General features: G+C 48.6%; 2 protein-coding genes across 3 annotated transcripts; both read right to left on the reverse strand.

Annotated features, from left to right (window-relative positions):
• Positions 1-761: 761 nt before the first annotated feature.
• LOC118088993 (uncharacterized) lies at positions 762-15,850 on the reverse strand. The gene is made up of 6 exons (XM_035123286.2): positions 15,430-15,850; positions 8,936-9,086; positions 4,713-4,764; positions 3,700-3,760; positions 2,405-2,841; positions 762-1,817 (listed from the first exon to the last, which is right to left on the reverse strand). The coding sequence occupies exons 2-6, from the start codon at positions 9,046-9,048 to the stop codon at positions 1,404-1,406; spliced, it is 1,077 nt and encodes a 358-aa protein (XP_034979177.2). The 5' UTR covers positions 9,049-9,086; positions 15,430-15,850; the 3' UTR covers positions 762-1,403.
• Positions 15,851-16,249: 399 nt separating this feature from the next.
• ZGPAT (zinc finger CCCH-type and G-patch domain containing) lies at positions 16,250-27,454 on the reverse strand. 2 transcript variants are annotated; one of them, XM_035123284.2, is made up of 7 exons: positions 27,194-27,454; positions 25,489-26,238; positions 24,757-24,890; positions 23,013-23,171; positions 21,811-21,942; positions 20,099-20,516; positions 16,250-19,201 (listed from the first exon to the last, which is right to left on the reverse strand). In XM_035123284.2, the coding sequence occupies exons 2-7, from the start codon at positions 26,082-26,084 to the stop codon at positions 19,063-19,065; spliced, it is 1,578 nt and encodes a 525-aa protein (XP_034979175.2). In that variant the 5' UTR covers positions 26,085-26,238; positions 27,194-27,454; the 3' UTR covers positions 16,250-19,062. The 2 variants fall into 2 exon arrangements, with proteins under 2 accessions (XP_034979175.2, XP_034979176.2); XM_035123285.2 differs by lacking the exon at positions 27,194-27,454 and having other exon boundaries at positions 25,489-27,181.
• Between the last annotated feature and the right edge of the window lie 99 nt (positions 27,455-27,553).

A 27,553-nucleotide genomic window follows, 5' to 3' on the forward strand; every position in this document is an offset into this window, starting at 1 on the left:
GGCATTGAGCTACCTGGTATTTGCAGCAGCAGCATACGTAATTAATTTGCTGTTACCCATTTTTTCTTTTAATTATGCTGCTTTCTTCATAATTTGTGGGGGGGGTATGCTCTCCTGGAACCCCAACTGGTCCCAGTTTTGGAATCATTGGTCTGAACCCACAACAGGTCAATAATGCACACATGCAAGGAAGAGCAGCTTAAAAAAATGTTTAGGGGGGATTAAAGTAACAGCACACCTAGCAGACACATAAGATTTGAAGGCGGGATTTGGGGAGGAAATGCAAGGACCAAAATGCAGGGACCGACAAAAATATACACATAATAAAAAAGGGCTCTAGTAGTTTTACAGTTAAAGTCCCATTCAAGGTGGCTCTGCTGGCACAAACACCAGTTCAAGAGTCTATTTCATTCCCATTCATGCCCCTTAAGCTACCTTTCATTCATTCAAAACTTCCCTGAATGCTACTTGATCTTAAAGCAACACAGCAGCTGTTCTCCAGTCTCCAGTAACCTGTTCTCCTGGGTGTCCCTGTTGCTTTTAGCCAAGGAGGCAGGTACTGCCTCGTGAGAAAAGACCTGGAAGGCAGAAAGTCCTTTGTTGCAAAAATTAATACCTGGATTTGCAAGGGGTGGGGAAAGGAGGGAGGATATTTTTTGCAGAAAGTTTAGCAGTGCTTAAAAGAGGGGAGGGAGGATGAGAGCTCTGTTCTCTCTTCATAATTTTATGAACCTCTATTATTCATTTTCCACCACCCCCTTCTGAAAAACAACTGTGAATGCTTTGCAGCAATAAGTAGGGAAATGGCAGCTCTCTGGGTGTTGGACTGCAGCTCTCATCATTCCTGGTCATTTCAATCCGTGACAACTCAGATCAGAAGGGGAAGTTCCAGTGAGGCTCTTAAAGCTTACTCCCAAGTAAGCAGGTGCAGGGTTGCAGCCAGACACGTTGATGCTCTTCGTAAAGTTCCTTGTGGTGCTAAGTGATCATCTGAAATGTCCCCCAGCACTGAGGTTCTGCTCTGGCACCTTCCTCTCCTCCCCCGACCACGATATTTTAAGGCTTTTTTTTATTGGTCTTTGTCATTCTACCAGATTAATTGATGCCAGTTGTCATATAAGCTCCCTGCAAACAAATGAGAAGAAATGCTTAACAAATAGCCTAACCTCCGTGTAAGCTTTGTGCAAGCAGATACAAGAAGTGGTCAATAAAAGATGTCGTCTGGAGGTGCCCTTTCTCAGTGTCTGGCATGCAGAAATCAGCGTTTCGGGGGCATCTGCCAGTTAACATGCAACTGCAGTCAGCGTTTGATGGTTTCCGAGGGCTGACATGCAACGGCATTTAGTAACCATGTCCACTTAATTCATTTACATCCGCCTGAATAGGTAAACCGAACCAAAGAGTCAGATTTCAAAATGGGCCAGCATGTTTTGATTCTGAAACTGAAATGCCAAGTTTTCGATGCTTTCGTATAGGTTTTCTGCTGGGGCGTTCCTCTTTGGCTTTCTTTTCCTCCTTGAGTTTTTCCAGTAAGTATCTACAGCCTCATAAGCAGGCTCTGCGCTTGGCTTCCTGCCATTGCCTACCCACGATTCACAGCCAACAGACTCATAGCAGGGTTCGATAGCGGGAGGCTGGAAGAATGAGGGCTGGTGCCCTGCCCTGCCATCTGATTCCTGATGGGCAGGTGCCACCAGGGCATTTCCTAGGCTTTTCTCCCCTTGGGATGGTCTCTCTCCACTGTGCCCATCAGAGCCCTCAATTTTCTTCTTCTCCTTCTTCCTCTCCTTGCGCACCACTGAATACATTTCTTCTACCTACAAGAGAAGCGGACATTAGGGGAGCGTCAATAAAATGGTTTTGGGGGTCAGTTTCGTGCACCTTTGATCCTATGAAAGCCCTCAAAGCAGGACAGCTTTTCTCTTGCGATTCTGCACACACGGGATACCCCAGGGCACTGGGGAATTTGATAGATAAAATAATAATAATAATAATAATAATAATAATAATAATAATAATAATAATTCAAAAAGGCTGACAGATTTTCAAAATGACTTTCATTTTTTTTAAAAAAACAAAATAAATTGCAAACTGGAAAAAGAGACATGGGGCAAATCTACACTGGTTGGTTATAACGTTAAAATGTGTTATAAAGATGTGGCATTGGAAGGCGCTGCAGAGCAGCAGTACACTGAGAATGGGAAATTGCATAGAGAGCTATATTATGGTTTTTTTATAGCCTTTAACAGGGATTTTACAGATCAGTGTAGATCCAGCCATTAATTGACAGATTCGCACTTCCCTCTTCCAACCCCAGTATAATTAAGAGCAAGGACCCCCCCCCTCCATCTGTGGTGGCGGTTTACTTCAATTGCACAGAAATGGGAGGTCTCTTATATTGTACCTGCACTGCTTGAGAAGTGTGAAATGTCGTTGCTAGAGATCCCTGCTGCGATGCTTCAGAGGTCCCTGCCTCCATCCTCGCGTGCTGGTGGGCCTTCATCTTCTTCCCTTTCAGAACACAGGCGTACTCGGCTCCTGTTGCTCGGTCCTCTTGCCCCATAGCATCCTCCTCCTCCTCCTCCTCCTCCTTCGTGATAGGGCTCGGTTCCTCCGTCACTTCTTCCGACGCCGTCATGGATTCGTACAGCACATCCTCAACTCGATTTGGGAAGCTCAGGTTTGAGTAAGTCTGATCTGGAGACAGCGGGTCCTCTGGGGGGATCCGGGGCAGCCCCCTCTGAGGCAGGATGATGAAGCTGCAGCTGGATATCGTCCCATCGTCTTCGCTCAATGAGTAAGGGATGTTGCCACTGGTTGACCTCAGATCTAGAGGAGGAGCTAGATGCAAGTAGCATAAGAGGAGGAGACTCCAGAATCAGAATTCAAAATGACTTTAACAGATTGGAGAACTAAGCGCAAGTTGACAAAATGAATTTAAATAGGGACAAATGTCAGGTTCTGCGCTTAGGCAGGAAGAACCAGGTGCACAAAGAGAGGGTGGGGGACACCTGGCTTACTAGCAGTACATCTGAAAAGGATCTAAAGGGTCTTGATGGACCACAAACTTAACGCGAGTCAACAGGGTGATGCAGCAGCAAAAAAGATAATGCTATTCTAGGCTGCATCAAACTCTAAGCTGGGTTTCCCTTTCCCCAGCCACGCCCTGCTCCTGCAACCACAAAAGTGTTGAGTCCTTGCAAAGGAGATGCTTTAGGATTTGTATGTGCACAGTCAAAATTGTATGTGCCTAGTTCTGCCTGTTGATATCAGGCGGTTGTCTTCTCTGTACGCTTTCTGGTTGCCTGCTAAAAACACTCTTGTTTGGTCAAGCCTACCCAGGTGCTTAGAGTTTTAATGTGATGTGAGTTTTAATCTGTTTTTAGTCTATTGCTATTGCAACTTTTCAAATGTTTGGAATTTTTATTGTTCGTTTTTCTTAGGAATGTTTTTTATTTATTATTATTTTTAATGGCTTGAGGGTTGTTGATGTTTTTTTAGCAATCAAGCAGTGCATACATTTTATGAAACAGATAAATGAATAGCCAAAATAAGCTTGGGAAATGACTCATATATTATTTGCAATTTGCAGCGGCCTGGGCAAATGCTCCTTTGCCTTCAGCCTTTGTTGCCTCTCAACTTGGAATCCGGAGATTTGAACTGGATGCCAGAGTCTTTGGGAAACATGCAACAACTTACTTTTTGCCTTGAAATTTGCCCTGTACAGCTGGTGCGAGTTGACGACCGTCAAGAGCTCCGCCTGCAAAACAAGAAGTTGTGTCTGGGTGGTGGGCACAGTGGCTTAGGAAGGGGGGTGCGGGTCGCCCCGGGTGTCATCGCTGAGGGGGGGTGACAAAATGCCAAATTTATGTGTTTCTGAATAAATAACTCCCGCACCCACAACACCCACCCTCCTATGCCACCACAGGAGCACCCTCCCCCCAAGGGATTTCCAGAAACCAGGAATATTGCTGCCTCCAACTTTGCAGGCAGAGCACAGCCTTTATGGCTAGTAGCCTTTGACAGCCCTCTCCTCCATGAATCTGCATAATCCAGAGACACAGCTAGGTGAGACAGGGGGCACTGGGCGTCACACCGTGGGGCCTGTAGCGTGCCTGAGCCACACGTCTCTTCTGAGAGGGAGGTGGCGGGCAGACTTCCTGCAAACTCCATGCTGCGTTTTCGAGCAGCACAGAGTTTGCGTCTGCCCACTGCCTCAGCCGCCCTGCAGCTGAGGGGGAGGCTGCGGCGAGGCTACCTTGGCTTGTCCTGCCCCCATGGGCAGTTGGCCCCGCCCCTCTGGACAGCTTGCTCCGCCCCCAGCTGCAGGGCGCACACGCTGCCACGGGCACCTGTGCGGCTAGCTAGGCCGCTGGGTGGGCGGCTGTCTGCATCCCTGGAATTGCCGCAAATGCTGCGCACACACCCAATCAAGTAAATAAATAAAAATACTTAACTAAAAGCAGAAGTAATCAGAATGTTTTAAATCAAAATGCTTGCTGAGGTCACTTGGATGATGTTGTGGCGCATTCTAGCGACGCAACTGGCAACCCAACTGAGCAGTAGCATGGCTTCTGCAAACCAACCCATCACATCGGAGGTAGCTTGGTCCTGGCCCCCACCCCACTCCCAAATCCTGGCTACGCCCATGTGCGCAAAGAATGTACTTGTTATTGGGAAACCAAATGTAGAAAGGAAAGAGGTCCACTCACTGCTTCCTCCAGCATCACACCATCTTGTGGAATTGCCCTGTTCTTCTCTTTCCTGAATGGCAGAAAGAGAGTTGGAACGAATCATTCATATCACGGGGCAGTTTAGCAACACCCTGGTCAGCTGGTGGGAGTACAGAAGGTCCACGTATTTTTGCTGGACTGGATAGCCATCTGATCAGGAGGCCCATTGCACACAATGTAGGAATCAGGCCTTTTCTGTGGTGGCACCTATTCTTTCGAACTCTCTCCATTTAAACACCACACAGATGCTCTCTCCATCCCCTTTTTGTTACCTGCTAAGAAAACCTTCCTTTTTTTTGGCTAGCCTTACAAACTTCTGTCATTTTCATGCCTCCCCATTACACCTCCCCCCCTCCCAAAATAGCATCTTTTTCTGAACTCGGAATCTTCAAATGCTTTAGTGCAGGAGTGGGGAACCCAACCCGGAGAGCCACATTCTCTTTTGGGCAACTTTCTGAGGGCCACATGCCAATAGGGGTTGGGGCAGAGGTAATTGCGTGAAACAGAAGCAACGGACGTGAATCTTGGCTTTCTATAGCAGGCTTGTTTCTAAGCACACTCCTCTCCAAGCAAACGATATTGAGATTCTTAATTTTGCACATGTGAAAACTTCTGGATGAACAAGATGCTTGTATTGAAATGAAAATTCTCCAGTCCAAAAATATGGTTCAAAAAGCTTCACTTACAGAACTGAACTTAAAAACAAATAAAATTCTATTCACTCAATTGCATATTTCGTATACTGCTCCCAGCATAAGGCATCTAAACTTAGCTTACATATTGTCACATATAAAACAGCTTTATTTGCAAAAGCAGCTAAAAGAATTCGTGCAAGTCGTAAAAGACAACGCTGTAGATTATGCAGCATTCGTGCAAAATAATTTGTGCAAGTCGTGCAAGTCGTAAAAGACAACGCTGTAGATTATGCAGAGGACTCAGTTAATTTGATTTATTGTAAATGGTTGCTTATTTCTGGATTTTTCTTAATAGGTTTTATTGGATTTGCTGCTTTTGTACTGTAACTGGATTGGTAATGGCTTTTGTTGTTGTTTAGTCGTTTAGTCGTGTCCGACTCTTTGTGACCCCATGGACCATAGCACGCCAGGCACTCCTGTCTTGCACTGCCTCCCGCAGTTTGGTCAAACTCATGTTCGTAGCTTCGAGAACACTGTCCAACCATCTTGTCCTCTGACGTCCCCTTCTCCTAGTGCCCTCAATTTGGCTTTTAGTCAAATACAATAAATGATTGATTGATTGATTGAACTTAGTTTACAAATAACTTGCATTCTGAGCTAAAAACCCTTCTCCGGTGCAGCCTCTTTTAACTTTTTGCTGGAGACAGAGACAAACACATCCATTCTCTTCAGCGCCTTAGAACAAAAAGGCACCACACCCAACATGAATGCCTGCAGATTAGCACATGCATAGACTTGAAATGCTCTATCTTTCCTGCGGCTATGAGGTGTTGATCATCCTGTGACTAAGCCACAGAAATACAGCCCCACAAATGCTTAAGGTAAGCTTTTCTCTAACTTCTTGAAAATCAATGTTAACTGGAAATAAACTTGTAATACAAGCAGCATGTAATAGGGGAAGAAACGGAAACATCTGAGAGAGTGGGAAGCCAGTTTGGGGGGGGGGATTGTATTGAATTTGTTTTAATTTGGCACTGATGTGTTAGAAATGTGGGAAATGAATAAAAAATTCATTAGCATGAAATTTCCAGACATGCTTCACACCATATTGTACAGACACATTATATACCTTCCATTTCAATGCACACTAAACCAGGGGGGACAACTTGAATAAAATAGGGGAGGAGGGAGTAAGCCCTACTCTGCATAACTGATCACTCACTGCTCACTCACCACCTTAGAACAAATCTACACCACCAGGTGCCATAGAAAAGCAATAGATATATCAAGAGATCCAACGCACCCTGGTCACCATTTCTTTCAGCTCCTGCCATCGGGACGGAGATATAGATATGCAGGCAAGAACGAGCAGTCTCAGGAACAGTTTCTTCTCTAGAGCGATTTTGGCCTTAAATGGAAAGCCTGGACTTTGACGTCATCTTATTTTACTTGTTATTTTGTATTATATTTACTGTTTTTAAAATTTTGGATTATGCGGAATGCTTTATCGGAGTGGATGTAGCAACCGAGTAATTTCGTTGTTCCCGCAAGGGGACAATGACAATAAAGATATCTTATCTCTTATCTGATCACATGATGCCATGAATGGACACCATTTTTGGCAATGCCCATCAAACTTTGGGAGGGCCAGACCCCTTGGCTGCTATGAGTTGGCTCCTAAGCACTAAACATTTGTACTCAACAACCCAGAGACATTCTCCATGCTCAAGGCCACATTCCAAGCAAAAGCAGGCAAAAAAACCCTCGGAATGCAAAGGGGTGTGGCCTGGGCAGAGGGGGTGTGGCCTGGGCAGTGTCCCAAGGGCCATGCGGAGAGGTTTCGAGGGCCACATTCAGACCATGAGCCTGCAGTTCCCCCACCACTTTTGCGCTTCTTTGTCGTAAGGAAGACACCCAATTCCCAGGATTGTTTCGCTAGCTCTTCCCAGCAGCTTTTTCAGCTAAATGCTGCAGTAGCTTTAGAAAGACTCAGCGGAGAAATTGGGGGCAGGGGGGGGTGTCCTCCTCAAACCAAGCTGCTGCTTCCTGCCCAAACTGCCCTGATTTCTGTTGCTGGCTGCTCGCTTCCTTCCTGCCACGAGTTCCGTCTAGCAAAGGGGCTCCTTGCCTCCGAAGAAGTTCATTTTCCTTTCTCACTCGTCTCCTTTAGCAACTAGTTGTAGTAACTGTTCAACATACCAAGCAGTCCAGACCTTGAAGGACGAACCGTTAAAAAATTCACCGGATAAGAGCTGCCTCTGCCGGTAGTTGGAGTGTTGTAATCCTATCACGGGAGCCGGCAGAGAGGACATTGCACAGACGTTTCGGGGGGATGGGGGGGGAGGGACCATTTTTGGCCCAGCTGTGAACCCAACTGGTCCAACGTGATTCCATCGATTGGATTACTGCAATGCGTTCTGCATGGAGCTCCCCTTGGTGCTGCAGCTCAGAGGCGGTTTTCGGGGGGCACGACTGGTGGAAATACATTAGGCACCTCGCTGCGTGGGATGCCACAGCAGTGTTTTAGAATAGAGCGCACAAAAGGCAGGGGGCCAAATTTTAGCATCAAAGTCTGAGAGTTCGAAGTCAGCTGTGCTGAGGCACATCTGCTGCCAGGAGTGAAACCCTACATTGGCTGACTGTTTGCTAATAGGCCAAGTTCAAGGGGTTACGATTGGTATCTAAAGCCCTTGATCCCTTATCTCCCAGAGTGAGCTGTACTGCCCCCTGTTGGTGGGGGGGTGATCTAGCAGGGGCTGGCAGAGGGGCGCTGGAGGTGTAAATGACTATCAAACTTTGAAAGGCAGGCATCACTGGGTCAAGTCCATCTGTTTTGTTGAACTAATTAAACTAAATTGTTTAATTATCCACTTCAATTGGCGGAACTGGCACTGTTCAAGGGGTTGCATATTCCGCCCGTGCAAGAAACCAATCTCTTTGTGTGGCAACACCCGGACTTGGGAACTCCCTGCCTCATGACATCAGGCAGATGTCTTCACTGTACACTTTTCGGTGTTTGCTAAAAACCAATTTTGTAGCCTACCTAGACATGCAGAATGCTGGTATGTGCTTTAATCTAATGTTTAGCTTATCAGTGGTTTTGGTTATTTTTTAAGGCTTTAGGTTGTTTGTTTAAAAAAATGTTTTTATTAAGACTTTCTTGGGTAGCAACAGGGCATACAGAGTCTCTGTTTATTAAATTGTTGTTTTAAACTCTCTTTTTTTAACGATTATTTTTGTAAACTGCTTTGAGGTTTTAGATTCAAGTAGGTAGCAGTGTTGGTCTGACGCAGTTGAAATATAAACAAACAAACAAACAAAAACTGGTCAGTGGCACATTAGAGACCAACTAAGTTTGTTACGAAAGCTTATACCAAGAACAAACTTAGTTGGTCTTTAAGGTGCCACTGGACAATTTTTTTATTTTTTTAATATGCTTTGAGGTTTGTTTGTTTTTCAATCAAGAGGCATGTAAATTGTATGAATGAAATGAATGGGATGTTGCAGAACCTTGCCAATTAAGGAGAAGGCTTGCCAATTAAGGGTGAGAGGAGATCAGATGCTTACCTCCTGCAAAGTGCGCAGAGGGCCAAGAGAGAGGCGGTTATGCCAACCAGAGAGACAACAAGGAACGAAGGGAAGAAGCCGCCAGCCCCCACTTCCTCCAGGGGTGGAGCCATCAGTGGATTCCCCTGCGAGATGCACTTGGCATAGGATGCTGTGGAGGAGAGGAAGCACAAAGGACCATCAGACTCCCGGGATGCAGTTGGCCTCATTCATTCATTCATTCTGCCTTATACAGCAGGCACGTCCAACAGGTAGATCATGATCTACCGGTAGATCACTGGATGTCTGTAGTAGATCACTGGTAGATCACTGGCTCCCCCCAATGAAGCTCAACAACTATGCCTCCCCTAATTTACGTTATTTACATTATATTACGTTTCAAGATTATTGTCATTTATTTATGATTTGGTATGTTATTATTTCTATATTATTGTTTTTTCTTTTTTGCAAGTTATTGTTATTATATTATTTTGTATGATATTATTTCTACATTATTGTTGTTTTAGTGTGTTTGTGAATGTATTTTAATTTGAATTCTAATAAAGTTTATTTTAATTAAAAAAAACAAAAAACTATGCCTCCCCTTTAAAAAGTTCATCAACATTTTTGCCCTGCAGCCCATCAAAACGGTGCTTTCCTCCTCCCTAAAAAAAACACTCAATAACTTTGACCTAAACCCCTAAAACATGGGCCCTCCTCCCCCCCAAAAAAGCTCAACAACTTTGACCTGAACCCCCCAAAAAGGGGGGTAGATCACTGCCAGTTTTTAACTCTGTGAGTAGATTGCAGTCTCTTGGGAGTTGGCCAGCCCTGTTATACAGGATCAGACCATTGCTCCATCTGGCTCAGTGTTGTCTGCAGTGAATGGCAGTGGCTCTCCAGGGTTTCGGGCAGGGGGTCATAGAATCATAGTATTTTAGGGTTGGGAGGGGCCAAGGGTCATCTAGTCCAACCCCCTGCAATGCAGGGCTCTTTTGCCCAACGTGAGCCTAACTGAGCTAGTATCCAGGTCCATCCTAGCCCAAACTGGAGATGGTGGGGATTGAACCAGGGACCTTCTGAATGCGAAGCAGATGCCCTACTACTGAGCGGCGGCCCTTCCCGGTAGGATTTGTACCCTGCCCACCAAACACATAGGGTGGCATTCAATTTCTGCATCTCATCGGTGCAAGGGTTTGCCGTTGCCCAGAGAGAATCCCCCCCTCCCTTCCCATGCAGCCCAGATAGACAAACACACCAATGATGGAGCAATGAAATGTAGTGCCTAAACTATACTCAAAAGTCAGATTTAAGAGGCAACGTGAGAGAAGCACGCCGTTAAACTGCGGAACTCTCTCCCACAGGAGGCAGGGGTGGCCACCATCCTACAAGGCTTTAAAAGAGGGCAAATTCATCGAGAAGAGGGTCTCAATGGTTGGAGACTGAATACCAGTCGCTGGAAACCACAGGAGGGGAGAGAGCGCTCTTGTGCTTGAATCCTGCTTGCAAGTTTCCCCACAGGCACCTCGTTGGTCTCTGGGAAAATAGGATGCTGGACTAGATGGGCCATTGGCCTGATCCAGCAAAGCACTTCTTATGCTTCTGTGCTATTTTGTTTTCATGTTTTACCCCCCATAAAGATGGCCCTCGCAATCAACTTGTGGAACCCACAGGCAAAATGGATTTTAAGCAAGCTGGTTGAGCGGTGGATCCTCGGCACAACAGTGGAAGCTGAAAGGCTCCTCCTTGCAGGCTTTTAACGGAGCATGCAAAATATCACGGGCCCCAGACACAGCTTTGCGGGTTGCACTCTGCTTGGCCGTGGGTTTCCTGTGCCTCTGAGCCACAGGGCCTGCAAACCCGAGGGAGCTTTCGCTGCATCGACAAACTGCCAGCCACCACTGAGCTGTGGTCTCTGCTGCTCCCCGTGTTGCAAACAAGGACGACCTGCTATGTGCATGTGCTCAAAGGTCAAACAGCACACAGGAAGCCGAGTGCGGCATTCGCCACCAGGCTCCCCCTAACATGACTCTCTTTGTTTCCAGTACCATAAGGACAGAGGCGGATTTAGGGCATCGCGGGGGCCTAGGACACACCTTCCCGCTTCCGTCCCAAAGCCTAGTTAAGTGCTGGGCTATACAGCTGCAAATAAAATGTTTTAAATGTGTTTTAAGTGCAATATACAATGTGGCACTAGATGGCGATGGCGAGCCTTATGGGAAATTCAATGTATTTTTTTTTAAAAAAAACGCTAAACAATAAGAAGCATTTTCAAAATGGTTTTTATATGTGTGCAGATCCCACCCTAGAGTCCTCCTGCCACCTTCCCAAAGCCTAGTTATCATGTTCCCTGCTTTGCAAAGGAGGGTGCTAGATCCCTGCCAGAGCCTTGTGCCTCCTCCTTAAATCCCGGGGCCTCCCTTACCAAGTTTTGGGAAGGGGGCACAAGGACCAGGAGAGGTACCTAATATTGGCCTTGCACAGGGCGCCATATTGCCAAGCTCTGCCCGATAAGAACAATGAGAGGAGCCTGCTGGATCAGGCCAATGGCCCACCTGGCCCAGCATCCTGTTCTCACAGAGGCCAACCAGATGACTGTAGGAAACTCGCAAGCAGGATTCAAACCCAGGAGCACTCTCGCCCCTCCTGCGATTTCCAGAAAGCGGTATTCAGAAGCATTGCTGCCTCCAAATGTGGAAGCAGAGCAGAGCCATCATGGCTGGGAGCCATTGAGAGCCCTCTCTTCCTCCATGCCCTCTCCTTTCTTATCTTGATTGGCAGCCGTTGCTGCCTCCTGTGGGAGGGAGTTCCACAGTTTCACTGTGCGCTGCACGAAGGACTTTATCTGTTCTGAATCTTACAACATTCAGCTTCATTGAACGTCCACAAGTTCCAGTGAGATTATGCCAGTTCTAACCTCATAAATTTCTACCTTCTCTTTTCTCCTACTCCTACAGACCATCCAAGTGTCCCCATTTTCCAGGGAAGGTTCCGGATTCACAGGTTTTTTATTTGATCCCTGAATCAAATTTTGATCCCTTTTCCTTAGGGGCGTCCCTATTTTCATTGGAGAAATGTTGGAGGGGATGGAGTTATCAGACTCCCAAGCCATCTGAAGGCAGCCCTCTATAGGGAAGTTTTTAAATGTTTAATGTTTTTATATACATTGGAAGCTCCCCAGAGTGTCTGAGGCAACCCAGTAAGATAGGAAGGGTATAAATATATAATAATAATAGGACACCCCTATTTTCATTGGAGAAATGTTGGAGAGTATGGTCCTAGCAATGACGATAGTGTAAACCCATAAGCCCTGTTGGAAGGTCCACCTGTATCAGTTTCCAGACTGGCAGCCATGTGTCCATCTGTGGAGTCTTCCAGGGGCCATATGCCAATGGTGGGCGGGGGCCAGAAGCAAATGTGGCTGAAAACGATGCAAATTATACCTTCGTGTGGGAAGCTACTTTCTATGCACACACTTGCAGGGTCACCTACCTCTGTTCTCCATCCAGGCAACCTAGAGAGACTTCGAGGGCACATTGTAGCCAGGCAAAAACACCCCAGGTGGTTATGAGTTAGGGCTGGTGAAAAGGTGCTGTTTGACTTCGTCCCTTGAGGCGCACTCCCTTGTGTCTCAAAACAGGCGGGTGCCAACTCTGAGCAGAACTAACATTGGCTACAACCCCCAGCTTCCAAGCCTTTCCCACTTTCGGCGTGTTAAGCAGGGCTAAAAAAGCTCAGTGCCTACCGGTAAGCACTTGCTTTGCTTTGCAGAATGGCTGAGTTTCAGCCCTGGTTTCTTCTGCTAGAGATTTGTGAGGCCTTCCTCGTCCTGGGACCTTGGGAGAGCCTGTGCCAGACACCAGGTGGGCAAATAGCCTGGCCTGCTAAATGAAGATAGAAAACTACCTTGTACAGAGTCAGGTCATCGGTTTGCCTACCTCAATATTGTCTACACTGACTGGCAGTGATGCTCCAAGGTATCAGAAACAGGATCTTTTATGCCCCCCCCCTTACATACAATGTTGTAACTTGGAGGTTTTTAACCTTTTTGAGTCCACGGCTCCCTTGACCAACTACATTCTTTCTGCGGCTCCCCTGTGGGGCTCAGGAGCCCAGTTATGTCCCCCCTTGCCTGCAGATCTGGCAGTCCCTCACCCTTTTTGGACACCCTCCCCTTGCGGAGTGTTCCCTCAGCCTCCTCCCCTCTCCTTGGGAGTCCTCCGGGCAGCTGCCCCTGGCCTCTGAGCCGCCCTCCCCAGCCCCAAAGAGGGTGCCACCTCACACCCCTGGGAAGAGGTTGCCCCCAGCTTTAGTAGCCCGACGGAGACTGGCTCCCCTTGGGAGGCAGCAGGGGGCCACAGAGCCAGTATGGCAGAAATGCTCCCTTTCAGCGCTGGGCACTCAGCTCCCAGGCAGGCCTTGCACACAGCAAGCACAAGAAAGGCCAGCGCATCGCCTGCCTGCCTTCCCACTTGTCTGTCCATTCGCAACAGCAAGGGCTGGCGGACTGGACGGCTGGCCTCCCTCACCCGCTTGCCTGCTTACTCTGAGGCTGCCTCGGCTCCTGGCAACCAGCACTCGCTGGCCAGCCCCAAAGGCACTATTAGCCTGGGGAGCTTGCAGCCAGGGCTTCTGCAACAAACAGCTGTGCAAGCCTTTGGGAGGCAGAGACGCGAGAGGGCATCAGAGGAGGGAGGGAAGGGAAGAAAGAGGGACAGAGGCCCGTGTTGCCCACAGCACCCCTGACCTTCATTCAAGGCACCCCAGGGTGCCACGGCACACGGGTTGAAAACCACTGCCCTAACTAACCTGAGCCCTGTTACCGAAAATAAACCCACTCAGTCTTGCCACAGCCTGATGGTTATCAGCTTGCGGTGACACAGAGGCGGGATTTTTCATTGCTTCCTCCAGCGTTACAAAATGCAGTCCCTGCTCCATCGGTTTGGGCGTTTTGATGGTTTTGAAGACTTACCTGCTTACGGAAATTCCCTTGCTCTCTCAACCAGAGTCTCCTGTTTTAATTGCTGCGTTTTAAAGGGATTGTCTTATTGTATGTTCTAATCGCAGATGCTTCTATTTAATGTTTGTGTAACTGGTTTTTACACTTTGAAAACCACTGGGAAGCCTTTTTTTAATTTTCTCGACCTTGCTTTTTTTTAGCAGCTCTGAAAATACTTTTGTAAAAGGAAAGGAAGATGGTGAAGTCAAATGAATTTTAAAAATGCAGTTAAGAGGGTTAGCATCACAGGATGTTGGATGCCCAAAAACTGGAGCCTGAAGCAGCCCAGGGTCCCAACACAAGCCTCCCATCGACTCATCTCCTCCTAACAAAACGAAGTCACAGTCACTGCCCCTTGTGAAGAGGCTGGGGCTGGACTAGAGGACTCTTTGAATCCCTTCTAACTCTACAATTCTAACATTAAAACAGACTGGATAATCCAACCTCAAGATCAAGAAACATTGATTGGAATTGTGTGATAGCTCAGTCAGCAGAGCATGGGGCTCTTAATCGCAAGGCTGTGGGTTCGAGCCCAGCATTGGGGGAAAGATTCCTGCACTGCACGGGGTTGGGCTAGATGAGCCTTGGGGTCCCTTCCAACTATAATTCTATAGTTCTACGATAGTCCCCCCCCTCTTATAAAAAAGCTAATGGGGCATATGTGATTCTTCCCCTCATTTCGGTCTCACAGCAGGATTTAAAGCTTCAGAGATCATAAATTTAGGGCACTTCTCTTGCTCTAAAGCAGCTCTCGCCAACCTGGTGCCCTCCAGATGTTTTCGGACTGCAACTCCCGTCATCCTGTCATAGGGTTGTCATGGCTCGGACTGGTGAGCACTGAAAGCCCACAACATCTGGGGGTTGTTGGAGGATGCTCTAACATTGCCGCCAATTTGGAAATAGATGTATTTATGGCATTTATAAAATAAAAAAATTCCTTCAGTAGCACCTTAAAGACCAACTAAGTTTTTATTTTGGTATGAGCTTTCGTGTGCATGCACACTTCTTCAGATACAAATGGCATTTATATCTCACTCCCCACAAGGAACTTAAGATGGCTACATAGCTCCTGCCCTCCTCATTTGGCCCCAACAACCCTGTGAGGTAGGCTAGGCTGAGATGCAAGGACTGACCGCCCCAAAGCTCACCTACTGAGCTTCATGGCTGAGTGGGGATTTGAACCCTGGCCTCCCAGGTCCTAGATACACCCCACTGGCTCTCCTGAAATGGCTGAGCTCTTCCCTCCCTCCGCTGCCAAGTCCTGCTTACAAAGCAGAGAGCCACCTCTGAAAATGAACATGCTAAAGGCATTGCCTGGTCCCTAACTGGACAGAGGCTTGGGGCAATTGCAGCAGCATTTTAAGCACTTCCCACAAGTCCAGCACATTTCCTTGAAAATAAATCCCCTGGGATGCTCATCCCAAGCCGAGCATGCCTAGAATCGCAGCCTTAAGACAACTTTTAGAGGCGTGGAGAACCGCCACAGTTCAGGAGGTTACTCGTGAAGGTTACTTACTTTAGCAGTGCAGGAGGTAGGAGGAACAGAGCCAGGCATAGAGCATCTCTGTAAATCTTCCCCAGCAATCGGAATCCCTTGATCGTTCGGCTTGGCCTCCCCGTCTTCTAGAATAAAAGGTCAGGTCCCAGCTTTCTGGGTGGCTGCAGGCAGCTCTATCGCACGGCTGACTTTCCCAGGGTGGGTGGCTGCCTCTGAGCAGAGGCCACATGCACCCTGTGGCAGAGCCTGCTTCCTGCCAGCATCGCCCAACTGCACGCTGCTTTTCAAAACCAAAAAAATGAAAAGCAAAAGTACCAGGGGCAGGTAGATGCGACCAGAAGTGTGCTACGCTCCCCCCCCCCTTGTGGAACATCTCAGCAGGGCCTCATCCCCTTGGAGGGTAGGTTTATCAACGGCCAAGGTAGCTGAATGGAGCTTCCAGGTGTGTATCTCTGAAAGTCAGCTGCTGTGAGGGGCGGGGTGTTGTTCCTTCCCACCTTGCCTATGTGCTTCCCAGAAGCGGCTGGCCAATATAAAAATATATATATATATGCTGTGTTATGTGGACACGTGGTTTGACCCAGCAATCGTGAGTTAAATTAAGAGCTCTGTGCAAGTAACCTCATCCTATTTCAGGCCAGAGGAAGAGCAGATTTATTTCACTGAGGTTCTCGCGGGAGAAGAGAAACACTCCCATGCTTTCTGGAGCCAAAGAGGGGCCCAGTATTATTCGGTTGGAAGGAGAAGGCTCCGACATGAAAACCTTTCCCCAAGTAATATCAGAGAACCACTAACCACCCTTTAAAACATGTTATCTACCACACATAAATGTAGCCTGAAAACTTTATTTTGGATGCAAAATATGAGGTTCCTTTCCAGATCTTGGTTCTTTTTTTTTTGGTAAGGAATAGATAACTAACAGACAGACAAAATAACCTTTAGTTCCCACTTACTAAGGGTAGCAAGTGAGGGTGGTCTAAGGAGTGAATTATGACTGGCACAAAACCTGGGGAATCAGGACTCTTGCTTCCTTTCCCCAATTGGGAGCTTCGTCTGGCTAGCCTTCCCCCCCCCCCCCATGAGAACTGGAAACCTGCTCAGCATTTAAGACCAGGAGAAGCTGGTGCTGCCAACCTTCCACGATGCTTCAGGCATAGCATGTGCCCTGTGGTTTACGTGGACCCGGACGCAGAACCTGCTGTCATGTGCGTATCTGTACTGCCCGACCTTGAGCACATTTGCTTAGAATAAGCACCACTGGATTCAGTGGTTCTTAGTCCTAGATTTTTTTTTTAAAGCAAAACAAGCATTGCAGCCTTAAACAAGAACGCCGGTGTGTTGAAGAACCTGACAAGACCCAGTCACCCTAGCAAAGGAGTAGCTTTTTCAGATTTACTGAGGATAACACCCCACCCTGTTTTAAACAGGGAGCTGAACGTATTGTACCCAGCAGGGTGGGATTTGGCACCTAGCACAAATACAGCACATTTTAATGGGCAGATTAGGAGAGAATTCCTTACGTTTGTCTCTATGTCACTATTCCTCCTTTACTTTACCAAAGGTGTCATGGGCTTTGAAAACACTCAAACTCAGGACGCAAGGGAGAAACGTGCGAAGAGGAAGGCACGCTTGGCAAATCCACACCGTGTTCAACTCCCACCCGGAAACCAATGTCCCTACTGTGGAAGGACGTGTGGATCCAGAATTGGCCTCCACAGTCACTTACGGACCCATTGTTAAAACCATGTTTATGAAAGACAATCTTACTTGGCTATGAGGGATCGCCAAAGATTGCTCCTTTAGAAATGGGAAATGGAAGGAGAACAAGATGCCTCTCTAACAGAATTCAAGGATGTGGGGGGAGGGATGTAACAGGAATTTAAACCGAGTGGCTGCTCTTCTTCTGGCCCCCAGTGCTTTTTACAGGGTAGATTTATCTCTATTAGATGGCCCAGGCACAGCTGAAGAAAACCAGACCACTTCCTTGCTGGGGAATTATATTTTGCAAACCCGACTGCAAATGAAGATGCATCGTATATCATACATGCAAAAGCACACACACACACACTAGAACCTGAGCTACGTAAAAACTCCCAAGACCCAGAAAGGAAACTCCCAAGACCCAGAAAGCAAAGGAGCCAGCATGACAATTGTTCTTTTAACTCAAAATAATCTTTACCAACCTGAAAGGAAACATGCACAGGAAGCTACACAGATGTCTAAGCCTGCCCCGAAACACAGAACCCACCATTGTTCTTCACCACCGCACAGCTCAGCAGAGCATTCTTCCTGAGACCAAACAGTTTACCCACTTCTCTGATGCTATCTCTCCCGTGGGGCTGCAGGGGTGAGCAAGAATGAGAGTGGCTTTTCTCTGCTCTGCTGTCAGTATCTGAAGGCAGATACTTCAGAAGGGGGTTGCATGAACACAGAAGAACTCACCACCTGGTGGTTGTTGTTCTGGGGTGGGGGTAGACATCACCTGAAAGCCTCTTGTACTCCTTCCTCCACCCCGTCCATAGGATTCCAGGCTAGATTTGGGAGCGCGGCAATGCAGGCCCAGCCTGCGCCTGGAGGCCACACGTGACCAGCTTTGCACACCGTTTCAGACTGCAAAGCATGTGGCCATCCCCATGTTGTTGGGACTCCAACTCCCATTAGCCACAGCCAGTGGTCAAGGATGATGGGAACTAGAGTCCCAACAACATGGGGACGGACGCAGATTTCCCCACCTCTGATTTAAGGAGACCTTATGGGGGGCGGTTCTGCCTTCAAACTTGCCGGGATTGGATGTGACAGAGCACAGGGGACTATAGGCCAAGAATCCACAAAGAACTGAACTGCTGCTGGTGTGGGCCAGTGAGAACGACCAGCCGTCCTCCGAGCTTCTTTTCACATGGCTGTTAAACCCTCCCTGCCCAGGAGTTGCACAGGGAGGCAACACTGCCACACTTCTAGCACCTGACTATTGGTGCGGATGCCGCGCACGATGCTGCAGCAGTTCCTTCCGCCAATCAGGAGGACTGCACGGGTGCTAGAGAACCCGGCACAGCACCACCCTCTCTCTTCCTTCTTCTCATGGTGCTTTTCTTTGCTGCAAGTTGGATGGGGAGATCACCCACCATCAAGAAGTTTGCCAAGGAATCCTGGGAGGCAAGGATGGAGAGAGCCGGAGACAGACAGGGAAATGGCCAGGAGAAGGGCAGGATTCTGCTAGCGGCTCCCATGCCTGATTAACGTTCTCTGCAGCTCCAAGTAGGTGCATCACCTTGCAGCTTTTCTCTTTAGGAAGCCAATTATGCATAACAAAAGAGAGGCAATGACCTGGCACTCTCTGGATGTTGCCAAGCTGCCAACACTCATCAGGCCCTGTCAGGGATTATAGGAGCTTGAGCCCAGAGACACCTATTATACCCCACATTGGCTACCTTTGCATTAAGGTGTCCACGGCTCTGGGCCACTCACCTCATCCTCAGCACCTGTTTCTCAGCCCTGCTGTGCAGCCAGGACGAAGCAAGAGCAGGACTAGCCTGTCTGCCAGCTCAAGAGATAGCAAGGTCTCCCTCCCTCCACACTTGTAGAATAGCATGGCTGCTTCCAGACCAGCGAAAATGGCCCAGCCTGATGAAGGGCGGGAGAGAAGAAGAGAGGCTAGAACTCGGTCATTTTCTTGTGCGTGTTGGCTTTCTTCTGCTCTCGCTGGAGACTGGCCTCCTGAGCCCGCAGCTCGCTCAGTCTCTTGTGGGCTCCGGCAAGCTTCTCCTCCAGCTGAGCTGTGGCAACCGTGTGCCTGAAAGCCCCAAACCCAGAGAATTAGAAGGATGTCCCGAGAAGAGAAAAGGAACATGCACAGGGAGGGGCCTACTCTATTCCCTCCCCATCCCTACATCAAACCAATTTCTGGGCACCACAATTTAAGGATATTGACAAGCTGGAATGTGTGCAGAGGAGGGCAAGCAAGATAATCAAGGGTCTAGAAGCCAAGCCTTATGAGGAACGGTTGAAGGAGCTGGGTATGTTTACCTGGTTAAGAGGCGACTGGGAGGAGATATGATAGCCATCTTCAATAATCTCAATGGCTGCCACATGGAAGAGGGAACAAACTGGTTTTCTCCTACTGTGGAGGGTAGGACTCAAACCAATGACTTCAAATTACAAGAAAGGAGATTCAAACACCAGGAACAACTTTCTGAAGGCAAGAGCTGTTTGAAACAGTCTCCCTTGGGAGATTGCGGACTCTCCTTCCTTGGAGGTTTTTAAGCAGAGGTTGGATGGCCATCTGTCATGGAAGCTTTAGCGGAGTTTCCTGCATTGCAGGGGGTTGGACTAGATCAGTGTTCCTCAACCTTGGGCCTCCAGCTGTTTTGGAACTACAACACCCATCATCCCCGGCCACTGGTCCTGCTAGCTAAGGATGATGGGAGTTGTAGTCCCAAAACAGCTGGAGACCCAAGGTTGAGGAACACTGGACTAGATGGCCACTGGGGGTACCTTATAACTCCTAGAGTTCTATGATTATGTGATGCAAGAGCCTGGTGCTCTTCCGGATGTTTTGGACGACAACTCCCATCAGCCCCAGCCAGTACTACTGAAATATTTCCAGCTAAGCCAGAAATATTGGGAAGCCAAAACCCACAGTCTCCATTCTAGATCAGATGCCACATGCAGAATCGAAAGGTCTCATTACCTCCCGATGTTGCGTGCCAGGGCTTCCTGGATCCCTCGGATGTCCTTCTGGGTTTGGTCGATTTTCTCCACCATCTGGAAGAGGCGGACGCTCAGAGCCTTCTTTGTGCTCTTGCTGGCGTGGTAGATCTCCTTGCTGCTCCTCTCTAGGGGCGCCAGCCCTGCCTCCTGCTCACCGAGGTCCTGGCCCTGAAGCTTCTCATTCAGGAAGTCAAACACATTTCGGGAGGGCTTTGGGCCCTGCCGGGTAGGCCGGGCAGCTTGGTTGCCTTTCGCCCGCCGTTTTCTGGGCTTGGCTGGACCAATCTTCCCCTCCCTCTTCTTCTGGAGGATCTCGGCACACTCATCCAAGGACTTGCCTTTGGGCAGCACAACGGCTAAGACTGGCTCCACTCTGCCCTCTGAATTCTTCCCCAAACCTGAAGCAGGAGGAGAGTCATGGATGGAGGACTTGACCTGGCATGTGTAACAGACTTGGTTGGATGAAATAGATGGGCCTGTCCTTGCCACTGCTTGTCCACCAGGTTTCTCTTAAGCACAGCAACCCAGGTGTCATATTTGGGGGGGGGGGGTTTGCAGTGATTTTTAAGGAAGTCATTAGCTTGCATCAGGCGTCCCTACTGGGAGTCATTTTGGACTCACAGCTGTCCATGGAGGCGCAGGTCAATTCCGTGTCCATGGCAGCTGTCTACCAGCTCCATCTGGTACGCATGCTGAGACCCTACCTGCCTGCAGATTGTCTCTCCAGAGTGGTGCATGCTCTAGTTATCTCTCGCTTGGACTACTGCAATGCACTCTACGTGGGGCTACCTTTGAAGGTGACTTGGAAACTGCACTTAATCCAGAATGCGGCAGCTAGACTGGTGACTGGGAGCGGCCGCCGAGACCACATAACACCTGTCTTAAAAGATGTGTTTCCAAGCACAATTCAAAGTGTTGGTGCTGACCTTTAAAGCCCTAAATGGCCTTGGTCCAGTATACTTGAAGGAGCGTCTCCACCCCCATTGTTCAGCCCGGACACTGAGGTCCAGCACCGAGGGCCTTCTGGCGGTTCCCTCGTTGTGAGAAGCCAAGTTGCAGGGAACCAGGCAGAGGGCCTTCTCGGTAGTGGAGCTCGCCCTGTAGAATGCCCTCCCATCAGATGTCAAGGAAATAAACAACTACAGTATCTGACTTTTAGAAGACATCTGAAGGCAGCCCTGTTTTGGGAAGTTTTTAATGTTTGATGTTTTATCGTGTTTTTAGTGTTCTGTTGGGAGTCGCCCAGAGTGGCTGGGGAGGCCCGGCCAGATGGGCGGGGTATAAGTAATAAATTATTATTTATTATTTATTATTATTATTATTACTACTACTACTATTATTACAGTGGTACCTTGGTTTAAGAACAGCTTCGTTTATGAACTTGGATTAAGAAAGCTGCAAACCCGGAAGTAGGTGTTTTGGTTTGTGAACTTTGTTTTGGAAGCGGAACATGTTCCGCTTCCTGTTGAGTGTGTTCCATTTGTAAATTGAGTCCTCCACTGCTATGGGAAAGTACGCTTTGGTTTAAGAACGCTTTGGTTTAAGAACGGACATCCGGAATGGATTAAGTTCGTAAACCAAGGTACCACTGTAGTATTATTGTTATTGTTATTATTATTATTGGCAGAAGCAGATAAATTACTTGGATAAGTTGCAGAGATAACCACCTTTTGCGTACATGCAAATGCTTACCTTTGCCAAACTCATACCCCATTTGAACAAGGAGTTTGGAGCCAATGCCACGAGTATGCGCCTCCCAGCTGCCGAAGGAGGAACTGCAAGAGGAGGTCCCTTCCCCATTCTCAGGGGTGCTGGAGTCGATAACTGTGAGGGCACAAGAGGAAGTTTAAGTGGGGGAGGGCAGCAGCATTGGCAAAACCAAGCAGGGTGGGATACCTAATGCAGAATCCTGGAAGCAGGAAGAACAACTGGCTTCTCTCTCAACTTTTTGCTGCCTTGATGACTAGAGTTTGTTAACTACCCTAATCATTCCAGCCAGTGTGGTGTAGTAAGGAGGATGTCAGATTAGGACCTGGGAGACCAGGGTTCAAATCCCCACTCAGCCATGAACCTCACTGGGTGACCTTGGGCCAGTCACATTCTCTCAGCCTACCCAACAGGGCTGTTTGGGGGAATAAAATGGGGAAGAGGAGAACCATGTATTCCACCTTAAGCTCCTTACATAAATTGCATTTATGATTACATGTATATGGTTCAGCTTTCTGGCCAGCTTGCAGACAGCTTTTATATTACTGCCTGTGACTGCCTCTTCAATTTACATGCAGCAGATCCCAGGTTCAATAGTAAGACCGGGAAAACACTTAACTCTGAAATCCTAGAGAGTCGCTGAGCTAGATGGACAAAGACAGCTTCCTTTATTCCCCCTTTTAACAATATTTCCTTCCCCTTACAAACTTATTTCTATGAGTGTGCTGGCAGAGCATTTTCAGCCTCTTCATAAAAATACAGTTCCCTGGTATCTTTGGGACACATGCATTTATAAAGTTCGTTTACATTTACAGCGCAGACATGAAACTACGTTCCAATGATTTTTGAACCCCCTTTGTCATTTCTTCGCAGTCACAACTCTGGAGGAATCAAATTTCCTGGGGTTCGTTTGCTCCCGAGATTGCTTTGGTTCTTTTTAAAGACTTGCTGTGCACTGAACAAACCTTTGCTGTTTTTGAGAGGGAGGTGACCTTGGCTAAAGCGAGCCATTTTGCAGATATAAACAGCACGCAAATCTCCAGCATTCCAAAAAGTCTACAAGTAGCAGGCCCAAGATGAGAGATTAAAGAATGCAGTTACACTAAGTGAAAGCAGAAGTTCAGAGCAAAAGGGGAAGCTCCCCCCCCCCAGAAGCCTTGGGAGGCTTGAATGCCCACACCTTATACCTTTGGCATATCCGGCATCATCCACTTCATCACCTTCCGACTCCGAGGAGGATGAGCTCTCCTCGCCACGGAGAGGAGGCATGATGCCGTCTCCCTCCAAAACTGCTTCTTTCAGGAGCAGCGAATCAAATTTCACTGTGTAGTAACCGCTGTCAATGTCTGAGGAAGGGAAAGCGAAATGGTGAGGCTGCAATTCAATGCGCAAACTGGGCAGGGGCGTGTGAAGTGGGGGGGCGGAGGGGGGGGCTGCCCCGGGTGCCACTCTGGGGTGTTGTGTGTGTGACAAGATGGCACCTGCCTCCCCTCAGCTGTAGAGCGGCCAAGGGAGAGCTGCGTCTGTACAGGCTGCCACTCTTGCGCGCCGTCCCTACGGGCAACCGTAGGGGCTGCAGCACATGCGCACTCCATACGGGATGCAGCCCACACAGCCGCCACGCAAGCGTGCGCAGCAACCCATATGGAGTGCACATGTGCGGCATCCCGTACAGACTATGCACGCGCGGCAGCATATGGGATGCCGCACATACACAGTCCGTACGGATGCCATGCATGCATCACGGAGCAGTTCGCCCTGCCACTCGGCATCCCGCCCTGGATGCCGGAGAGGGTTCCTCCGCCACTGCAACTGGGGTACCCATGTGCAATTAGAAGAAGCATTTTTCTTCATAAAGCTCCAATGTCAAGACACGCATCCCTCACAGCTCCTCAGCAAGAGGTGTGTGCAAGAAATGGTTTCAGATCAATACCTCTTGCTGCCAACGTTGATCTGGGAGTAAACTCCACTGAACTCAGTGGACCTTGAACTGGTATAGCATTGTGACTTTGTTTCCCCAGTTCCTGATGGGCTATTTTAATACCCATTACTTTTTAAAAGTGGGACGTGGGTGGCGCTGTGGGTTAACCACAGAGCCTAGGACTTGCCGATCAGAAGGTTGGCGGTATGAATCCCCGCGACGGGGTGAGTTCCCGTTGCTCGGTCCCAGCTCCTGCCAACCTAGCAGTTCGAAAGCTCATGAAAGTGCAAGTAGATAAATCGGTACCGCTACAGCAGGAAGGTAAATGGCGTTTCTGTGTGCTGCTCTGTTAGCCAGAAGTGGCTTTGTCATGCTGGCCACATGACCTGGAAGCAGAACGCCGGCTCCCTCGGCCAATAACGCGAGATGAGCGTTGCAACCCCAAAGTCGGTCACGACGGGACCTAATGGTCAGGGGTCCCTTTATCTTACTTTTTAAAAGGTATGATATTAAATGCATCCTTAAAGTACAGGAGGCATTAAAAAAAAACACCACACACCCCCATATACATTGGGGAAAGCACTTTGGTGGAGCAAGTACACTGCATTCGAAATAGTTCAGGTCCCAGTTCTCCAGTTAAAAAGGACTGTGGGTATAAAGCCCAAAGAAAGAAACATGCTTGTGCCCGAAATCCTGGAAAGCTGTTGCCAATCAGAGAAAATAAACTAGCTAGATGGACCAATGAACATGTTTGGAATAACGTAGCTTAGTTACTACACGTGGAGTAGTAACTGAAACGTTTGCAGGCAGCTACGGTAATGTTTGGATTTCTTTGCAAGAGTGCATCATGGAAACACCTTCATCAGAGGAGCCACTGATAGTTCGGGTATGCTTTAGGGTCCCCTCATGCCAGACAGGTATCTTGCCTACTGCACCCACAAGTCAAGCTAGAAATAGGCATAAACCACCCTCCAACCTCACAGCAAACGTGCAAAGCGAAACAAACTCACCTGTGATTTTAGCAGCATACCAGATCCCATCCTGATGCCTTGCCAGGCAAGCTGAGCCCACAGCAAGGCAGCTGAGGTTGGGCTCCTCAAAGGGGCGCAGCTCCTCCACAGATACAACTTGCCCATGGGAGAATCTGCCAGAGGGTGGGTGGGGGGAACACAAGGACAATGAATCACAAGCGCCAGCTGCTGGGAATCACAAATGGGGAGAGGCCTGCTGCACTTAGGTGCTGTTTTCAGGCATCCCAGTGGGATCTGACTGGCCACTGTGGGAAAAGGATGCACCTGAACTGCAAGCTGCACAAAGGATACTGCAAAATTAAACTGCAGAGATGCTCCAAATTGGACCCAGCGCCTTCCAAGTATCGTGGCCTACACAGCCCATTTCTCTAACTGGCTTCTCTAGCTGGCTGGAGCCCACGGGAGCTATACTACCAGATACCTAGAGCAGGGTTTCCCAAACTTGGGTCTCGCTCTGTTTCTGGACTACAATTTCCATCATCCCTGACCACTGGGCCCTGCCAGCTAGGGATGATGGCAGTTGTAGTCCAAAACTGGAGAGCCAAGTTTGGGAAATCCCAGTGTAGAGGGCAGCAGGTTGGAGAAAGCTTGGCATAGCATCCAGGTCCTTGGTGGAGGGGAGGAGGGTGAGGGCAATATTATGAAGACTTCCCTGACCTGTTGGGAACCCCGTCCCTACCCCTTACCCAACTCAAGAGTAATCCTGATTACCTGCAATTCTCTTTAAACCGACACTTGTCATCCAGGAAGAAGGGGCACGGCTTCAAGGATTTGTGGGTGGGGTAGAGATAGAGCACTCTGACCCCACGGCTTCCATCTTCCAAAGATTCACTCCCCACAATCATGGCATTGTGGTACTCTAGGGTGCCCCAAGAACTGTAGTATGGGGCTTTCACTTTCATCCCACTGGCTTCTTCCTCCTCCTCCTCCTCATCTTCCTCCTCCTCCTCCTCCTCTCCTTCTTGCTCCACATCTTGAGCGTCTGGGGTCTCATCCTCTCCACCCGTTTCAGCAATGGCTTCCTTAAAAGCGGCATATTCATCATCTGTGCTCAGTGGCTTGTCTGGCTGGAGAGGATTGGATGAAGATGTGGAGAGCGTTCCTGGGTCCAAAGTTGCACAGAGCTTGCTCTTTTTCACAGAAACCAGGCTGGATTCTGTCAGTTCTATCAGCTGCTTTAAATCCGCCTGCAGCTGGATCAGGTCAGGTTCCTGTGTTGGGTCCGGCACAGCTCCCAAAGCCAGCTCCACTTGCTGCAGCTGGGCATTATAGGTCTGGATTGCTGCTTCCAAACTCTCCTCATCCATCGCTGCAGAATGAAGAGGTCCCTGCCCCCTTTTGGGCTTCAACACATCTTCATCTTGACAGGTAGCAGGAAAATTTGAGGCAAATGCTTGCCCAAAGCAAGATCTTCTCAGTTGTCCAGCAATTCCCTCTTTGTTATCAACCAGGCACACCTCTCTGCAGCAAAGGTGGGTTAGTTAAGGTTACAAAGGGTTAGAAGTAAGACCAAAATATTACAAACCAGCCCCTAGAAGCTATTCATAGAATCATAGAATCATAGAGTTGGAAGAGACCACAAGGGCCATCCAGTCCAACCCCCTGCCAAGCAGGAAGATCAATAGATCACTTAAGGAAATTCAATAGATCACTTAAGGAAATTCAATAGATCACTTAAATTCAATAGATCACTTAAGGAAAGACAGCCATTATTCCACTCTTTCAATGTGTGCAAACTTGCAGCAAAGTATGTCCCACAATTACAGCCTCTGCGCCAAGGAAACTATTCACCAGAGCAGCCAGTGTTGCCACCTTTCTTTTACTGGTTTTGCTCCTGTGCCGTTAATAGCAACCCGACTGTAGAAATGAAGCAAACAAAACTTTCCCCATCCCTGCCTTGTGGCCCCTAACGTGGAGCCCATAGTAACCATAGCACTCCCAGCCACCTCTTGACACTCTCCAGGGCCTCCTGCCACTGCTGCAACATTCAGTAGGTATGTAAGCAGAGCAAGACATCCTTGTGTCACACGATCAAAGCAAGCTAAAAGGAAAAAGCTTTCCTTTTTTGGAGGGGGGGGGCGGACTTTTCAAACAGGGAAAAAAATACATACATTCACACACACACACACACTTTAATCTTTACCCCGGTGGCAAATTCTTAAAAATCGGTTGCTTTGTTTTATTCATTTTTCTTTAGACCTGCTTTGGGGCGTCGTCTTGGAGAGCAGGATCTAAACACTCCCCTGAAGTGAAGTAATTATGTTGTGTATGTTTGTCTTCCTAGGCTGAAAACTTTTGGAGACGGAGGCTCCATCCCTGAGCTGGCCCTGCGACAGCCGCTCTCTTCCCTCACCAGGCCCCGCGCCTGCCAAAACCTCCCCGAGAGACCCGGCAACCCCGCTCCCCGGTGGCCTACCTCGCAGGGTTGTTTGCAAGGTTGGCTGGAATTACGAAAGGCACAGCTCCTTGAACACTCCCCCCCCCCGCTACGGATGTTCGACGACGGTAGGCCTCGCGCAGATTCCGCCTCCTTCCTGGCCCCGCCAGGCTCCCTCTCAGCCCCCGCGACCAAAGGCACCAGCAACCACACAGAGGAGGGAAGACCCAATTCTATGCCCGGAAGCCGGAAGGCGCACGAGAGGCGAGCGCCGCCATCTTGGGTCATCCAGCCTTTCCATTTCCGTTCTCTCTCTCTGGTGCCCGACGCGCACGTCGGCCTAAGAGGCGGGGCTTGTGCGTTTATGCGCGTTTTCGCGCGCGATGCACGCTGGGTATT

This window comes from Zootoca vivipara, chromosome 7, assembly GCF_963506605.1.
Source record: "Zootoca vivipara chromosome 7, rZooViv1.1, whole genome shotgun sequence".
NCBI classification, from domain to species: Eukaryota; Metazoa; Chordata; class Lepidosauria; order Squamata; family Lacertidae; genus Zootoca; species Zootoca vivipara.

What these genes read in the sequence shown, in the direction of transcription:
- LOC118088993 (XM_035123286.2), bottom strand. Translation starts at nt 9,048, where the DNA reads ATGGCTCCACCCCTGGAGGAAGTGGGGGCTGGCGGCTTCTTCCCTTCG. An exon ending in CTCTGCGCACTTTGCAGGAG is followed by an intron (nt 4,765 to 8,935) that starts GTAAGCATCTGA and finishes TCTGCCATTCAG; the next exon opens with GAAAGAGAAGAACAGGGCAA. An exon ending in ACACTTCTCAAGCAGTGCAG is followed by an intron (nt 1,818 to 2,404) that starts GTACAATATAAG and finishes CTTCTCTTGTAG; the next exon opens with GTAGAAGAAATGTATTCAGT.
- ZGPAT (XM_035123284.2), bottom strand. Translation starts at nt 26,084, where the DNA reads ATGGATGAGGAGAGTTTGGAAGCAGCAATCCAGACCTATAATGCCCAG. An exon ending in TGATGCCGGATATGCCAAAG is followed by an intron (nt 21,943 to 23,012) that starts GTATAAGGTGTG and finishes GTGCCCTCACAG; the next exon opens with TTATCGACTCCAGCACCCCT. An exon ending in CTGGCACGCAACATCGGGAG is followed by an intron (nt 19,202 to 20,098) that starts GTAATGAGACCT and finishes TGGGGCTTTCAG; the next exon opens with GCACACGGTTGCCACAGCTC.